The sequence below is a fragment of the Arachis hypogaea genome, chromosome 6 (genome assembly GCF_003086295.3).
Source record: "Arachis hypogaea cultivar Tifrunner chromosome 6, arahy.Tifrunner.gnm2.J5K5, whole genome shotgun sequence".
NCBI classification, from domain to species: Eukaryota; Viridiplantae; Streptophyta; class Magnoliopsida; order Fabales; family Fabaceae; genus Arachis; species Arachis hypogaea.
The window spans coordinates 22703431-22710045 of NC_092041.1; the positions used below are offsets into that span (position 1 = coordinate 22703431).

General features: G+C 35.4%; 1 protein-coding gene across 2 annotated transcripts; it reads right to left on the minus strand.

Moving 5' to 3' along the window:
• Positions 1-502: 502 nt before the first annotated feature.
• On the minus strand, positions 503-3375 carry LOC112696461 (uncharacterized). Of its 2 annotated transcripts, none has more exons than XM_025749243.3 (6): positions 2838-3375; positions 2537-2617; positions 2270-2398; positions 2098-2158; positions 1924-1999; positions 503-1797 (listed from the first exon to the last, which is right to left on the minus strand). In XM_025749243.3, exons 1-5 carry the CDS (start codon positions 3146-3148, stop codon positions 1961-1963), a joined length of 621 nt encoding a protein of 206 aa, XP_025605028.1. In that variant the 5' UTR covers positions 3149-3375; the 3' UTR covers positions 503-1797; positions 1924-1960. The 2 variants fall into 2 exon arrangements, with proteins under 2 accessions (XP_025605028.1, XP_072052971.1); XM_072196870.1 differs by having other exon boundaries at positions 1924-2002; positions 2838-3355.
• Positions 3376-6615: the final 3240 nt, after the last annotated feature.

Genomic DNA, 6615 nt, shown 5'->3' on the forward strand with positions numbered 1-6615 from the left:
TGTTTATTTGAGGTGAAGTGAGAAAGTAATAAGGGGAACAAAGGAAAAAAATGTGAATTTTCTTTCTTTGATTAAAAAGTAAATAGAAAACAAATATGAAAGAAAAATAAAAACGAAGGTAAAACTCAATAAATATCTTTCCCATAACGAAGGAAAATAAAAGAAAAATTATACTTTTTCACTTTTTTCCCTCTCCTTTCCTACTTCTTCACTTATTTCCTTTCTATTTATTTTCTTTGGAAAGCCAAAATATACCCTTAAAGCACAAAATAACTAAATCCTTTAATAAATAAAAAAGATATTATTAGGTATTCGTTTAAGAATTTAAATTTTATATATTAGTGTACAAAAATTTTATACAAACAACCAATCGATTATTATCACATCAACAAAACTAACACCAAAATTAAATTCTAATCAATGCCATAAAAATTGAAAGCATATTGATCCATCAACTCTAATAGTTCACGAATCAAGAACTGAACTGCAAACAACACAATGATTCGGCGGAAATGTTATCCATTTTTTCATAGTAATAATATGCAATAGAGTACAAGAAATTGTTTGCAATACGAAACTAACAGAATATAACGATTCCCCCAGATATATACTTTAACAGCTAGCAAAAGGAAAAACGCAACTCAACTATAGCAAAGCAAAAAGCTTAAATATAAATTACATGGTAATAATTATAATCAAGTGAAAAAAAAAAAATCGACGCGTTCCCTCCACATTCAGCCCTAAGATTGTACAATTCTAAGTTTTGGCACAAAATCAAGCCATCTTCAAAGGGTTTACTTATCACTAGATAAATGCATAGATTAAAAAATTGGAAACTACAGCCTTGTTAAAGCCTCCTTAAAACGGTTTCAAAACACACTTAAAACTTTAACTTGAGAGTCGACTTACCATTTTTTGCACGAGTGCCAGAAGATAGTAGCAGGAACGCAATATTCCAACATTTCTACTGATCCAGAAAATGAATGAAATAGCTCTAAATAAAATATAATAGCATAAAAAACATAATGCATTCACTCCAATCACTCACTACTCTCTACTAACATCTAAACATGACAACTATATATGCATGTCATACAAATATATGCATTTCAAAATGCAACCGTCATCACTAACCATATGTTTTCTGATCTCTTTTTTTCCTTTTCCTAATTTTATTTAATGAGAGATATACCTGTCACCATCTAAAAAGAAGTAAAAGTTAACGGATATTACTCCAATTAATGATTTAATATCATCAACCCCTAAGAATACCCAAGGAAATCAGTTTACTTTTTAGCATAAAAGGATCATCCTATATTATTCAAGCAATGTTATATTTAAGGAACAATTTCTAGATCTATCCTAGCTCTCCAAAGACAAACTATGCAAGAAACCCTATCATTTCGTCAGCAGATTCTGGATCAGCAAGGTGCTAGTTAACAAAACCAGCTTGGTCCACACTTCTAGCACAGTGATAAGTTTGGTAGAATGGATACAGATGACATTAAGTATGAAATACCTTCCTTTCAGCAAAACCTTCAATATCAAAAGGAAAAACTCTAGGCTGTAGATTCCAAAGTTTTAGTCTATTGAATTTAAGATAAGTAACACTGTGAAGATGGCCATTAATTACCCAAAGATGTCACCTAGTAAACAAACACAAGAAACAAAAGGAAGCTTCTTCAGGCAAGTTCAATCTTTGGCATGACTTAGAGGAAGGCAGCAGTTCACAAATGAATGATAGATGCATCTGAGGTGTGGAGGACACTGGGAATCTCAAACTGTTATAAGCTAAAACTGCAAAAAAGTTCAAGGAAAAGCTTTTAAGAAACAAATAAAATTAAACAAGTCAGGTTGCAATGAAAGACAAATAATTTATCAAAGCAAAGAATAAAGATTTGGATAAGAGCTAAAGTAACTTACAAGAAAATTTCCTACGGTAAAGGAGGCAGCTTGCCAGTCAGGCTCCTCCTCCAGCTTTTCCTGCAATAGCAGCCTTCTGCTTTGCAACAGAAAAACAGATAAGCCAACATAAGAATATACATTTTTTTCACCTTCCTAATCATGAAAGAACAGAAAATGATCAGAGGGCCTTACAGGCTCGATCTTCCCCTCGCCATTCACTTGAGTTAGAGAACCTGATGACTGATTTGAAAACCTACAAACAGGGAACAGAAAGACCTGATAAGATACCACAAATGGCCAATTCTCGTAATTATAGGAATGGAACCGGCTAATATGAAATGGCGAAACAAATTATGATACCAACCTTTCTGCTCTTGCTTTCCTTTTATCTTCCTCAACGGGGTCAACCTTGGAAGCCGGGGCGAACCTGGCGAGTCGTGCTTTCTTCTTTGCCTCTTCATCAGCAGATGAAGCTGGACTTGGCATCCCAAACCTGCAAAGCAGAAAGTCGTCATTACTATTCCAATTGAAAATGCCATGAAAATCAGGACAGGAACAGTGGAGCAGAGAATATATATATATATATATTTGACAGAGAGAATTAATATTAGAAAGTGGAAAAGCTTGAAACCTCTCAGCCCTAGCCTTCCTCTTCAGCTCCTCTGATTTCGATGACTCTGTTCCCTGTACCGTAGTGGACCCAGTGCCAAACCTGCAATAATTAAAGCTAAGACAAAGTGCATGTAAAACAAAGCTAAATTGCATTGTTCGTTCTATTCAATTATACAGAAGAATCCAATAAACTAAGAACGTTTGTCGGATCTTAAAGCCTAATTTATCTTGCAATATTAATATTAAGGAAAGCATAAGAAATCCTAGTCGCTCGATGCGTGAAATCGAGAAAGGAAAAAGGGAAACCCTAAAAATTGTACCTTTCAGCTCTGGAATTACGCTTCTCTTTCTCGGAGAGCTGGACGGAGATACCGAACCTCTCAGCGCGGCGAATCTTCTTCTGAATATCGGAGAGAGGAGCATCGTTTGCGGCGTCGGACGGCAGTGGAGCATCCTTGGAATCAGGTGCGGTGGTGTTGTTGTTGTCGGCAGAAGGAGGTGGAACGGAAGGATCTGCGTCGGAATGGGCGGTGGCAGGGGCAGGGTCTAGGGTTTTGTTAGGGTTTTGGTCCTGCTGCGGTGGGTTGGTGGGGGTGGGGTTGGGATTAGGGTTATCGGTAGCGGTGGCCATTGGTTGTTGAATTGGAAGATGAGAAGATGGATCGGGAAGAGAAACGAGGAAATCGAGGGAGAGGGAGAGGGAGAGGGAGAGAAGAATCGAATACCGCGCGTGGGTGGAGAGATGAGTGTTGAACGCTAGCGGAGTGGGACTCCTTTTCCTCCTTTGTAGGCTTATATCAATATTGGATTGATGTTAGGACATACTAAATATTGGAATAATGATTGGGATTTGGGAGTGTTAATTTAATTTTTTTTATTTAGTATATATTATCTGTTGAAAATATACAAATATAAACAATTTAAGTGATTAGGAGAATAGAAATTCTTTATATTTTCCATAAGATTATCATTATTATTAGGATTTGGTGTACTTATAAATGTAAATTAACAAATAATTTTTAAGGATTTTATACTCATTTAAACTAAAAAAAAAAAAAACTTAGTAATGCGTTATCCTATCACACTATTATTTACATAAATATTCTATTTTTACTATTAATAAATGTAGTAGAATGTAGAAATTATATATTTATGAAATAATAAGTAAATTGCACAAAATATTTTATTTAATATATTTAAAATCAGGTGAATTTTTTGGTGTAGAAAAAAATTTAGTTTCTATACATATAGAAAAGGATTAATCTTTAGGTACAAGCAATTAAGACTTACAAGTCTTATAAGTTCTTTACCCTCAAACACGCCTCTTGTGGCATCTGTCTTTCATGCGCCTCTTTAACAAAATATTAAATCAATCCAAATCAATTAGCGCGCGAATATATAACTTCCAAATTTCAAAAGATTTTGTTTCCTTTTTCGAATCTCTTACCAAATTTGTTCGATCTCCTTTTTGCGTTCTCTCTTTGCCTTTTCATTCATTATTTTACGTGCGTTTATTACTGGTTTCTTCTTCGTCATTTACGTAAGTTTCCCTCTCTGTACTCTAGCTTCGTTTTTTTCCGATTTTCATGGTTTCTGAAATCAAGCTTTGAACTCGTTTTGAAGATAATAGATGCTTCAACTTCAGATTGTCAGCTGAACCAAGGTGAAGTGGATTTTGAATTTGAATCAAACGAAGTTCTTAAGATTTGATTTAGTTTCAATTAATTATTGAATCTAAATTTGATGCAGTTAGTCGTTTATGATTGTCTAGCTGAATAATCTGTGAACATTGACTGTGAAATTAATGCGTGAACATAATCTGTGAATTGAATCTAATGTACTAGTTTTGATTAATTTTCAGCATTTTATACCAGACGTTCGGGTATAGATCAGGACTTTTTGGGTGTATTTTAGGGAAGTTTGGGTGTATTTACAGTTTATGGCTTTTCTTGTTATTTTAGTTGAGTTGTTGTCGTTCGGGTGTAGGTCAGGACTTTTTGGGTGTATTTTAAGGAAGTTTTGGTGTATTTACAGTTTATGGCTTTTCTTGTTATTTTAGTTGAGTTGTTGTCGTTCAGGTGTAGATCAGGAATTCTTAGGTGTATTTTAGTTGAATTGTTATTTTTTATGAGGTGCAGAAACTCTATAGTATATTCTTGTTTTTAACATGGTGTATTTTGCAGCCCTTCTGTGTTGTTGATGACCCGTTTGTTCCCAAGGTTGGAATGACTTTTAACATCCTTGAAGATGCTGCAAAATTTTACAAGGACTATGCCAAGGCTGCAGGTTTTTCTACAAGAGATCGGAGCACAAATAAGAAGGGAAACAAAATTAAGAATCAATTGATTACATGTAACAGAAAGGGAAAATGGAAATCTAAAATATTTTCGACTGGGAAGACAAATCCCACAGTTGGTTTAAATTTTCCTGCAAGAATTTATATACACACATTGAAGGATGTTGGTACTTGGATTATTTCAAAGTTCGTGCTGCATCATTCACACCCTTGCTGTCCAACTCAAGCAGAGATGCTCAAACAGCACAGGGAACTAAGCATGTACGTTCGTCGTATAATAGAGAATAACGAGGAGGCTGGTATCAGACCAAGCAAAATCTACCAATCATTCATTGCGGCAGCTGGGGGTCACCGCGAGTTAAATTTTATTGAAAAGGATGTGAGGAATTACATCACGAGAGAAGTGCGAAATGTTTCGGAACAAGAAGATGCAAAGAAATTCAGAAAATATTTATTAAGAATGAAAAAGAAAAATCAGAATTTCTTTTTCGAGCTTAAACTCGAGAACGATCAATTGATTGAGCTGGCTTTTTGGGCCGATGCAAGGAGTAGAGCTGCCTTTGAGTATTTCGAAGATGTTATTTCATTTGACACCACCTACAATACAAACAGGTAATATGCTGTTCTTGTTTATGATGCTAAATTAATGTTTGTTCTATGAATCTGCTGTAGAGGTGTATATTGGATTTTTTTGGGTGTATAAAATCATTATTTGGGTGTACGTAATGATTTTTCATTCAACAATCTCGTACTTTGTTTCAGGTATAATTTGGTTTGTGGTTTCTTTGTCAGGGTGAATCACCACGGTCAGTCAATACTTCTTGGATGCTCTTGGATAAAAAACGAAGAAAATGAATCATTCAAATGGTTATTTTAATGTTGGCTTCGTTGCGTGGGAGGAAAAGCTCCAAAAGGTTTTTTTACCGATCAATGCGCGTCAATGAAAAGGGCTATAGAGGTTTGTATGCCAACAACAATTCACCATTGGTGTATTTGGCACATCACAAAGAAGATCCCAAGCAAATTAAATGGGTACAAGGGACATGTAGAAATTGAACAAGAATTGAGCCAAGTTGTTTGGAACTCTCATAGCAAAGACTCATTTGATAGGAATTGAAATGATTTTCTACTGAAGTATGGTCTTGTGAATAACAAGTGGCTTTCAGGTAATGTTGTTTAGAATCTGTAGCAGAGGTGTAAATTGCATGTTTTTGGGTGTAATATAGTCTGGTTTGGGTGTATTCTGCAGATCTTTACGAAGACCGTCATATATGGGTTCCAATTTATCTGGATCGCCACTTTTGGGCAGGGATGAAAAGCACATAAAAGAGCGAGAGCATGCATTCATTTTTTAACAAGTTTATTACACGGAACAGCTCGCTTATCTAATTTGTCAAACAATATGATAATTGCCTCGGAAGCAGGGAGCAAGCAGAGAGAGAATCAGATGCTGCAGATTTTCATTCGGTCATACTGTGTGCAACAAAATCCTCCGCTGAAGCTCAATTTCAAGAAGTCTACACTCACCAAAAGTTTAGGGAAGTCCAAGCACAATTCAGAGGAAAGGCGAATTACATCACAAGATTAACGAACTCTGCTATAGACTATTCATTATACGAAGTTGGAGAACAAGTTTCTAGCTTAATATTCAACAAGTTTGTGGTTACTTACGACTCAATAGCATCCCGAGTGAAATGCCAATGCTTATTATTTGAGTCAAGAGGCATATTGTGTCGTCACGCACTAAGCATGTTAAGCTTTGAACGAGTAACCCAAGTGTCACCGAGATATATATTGGAACG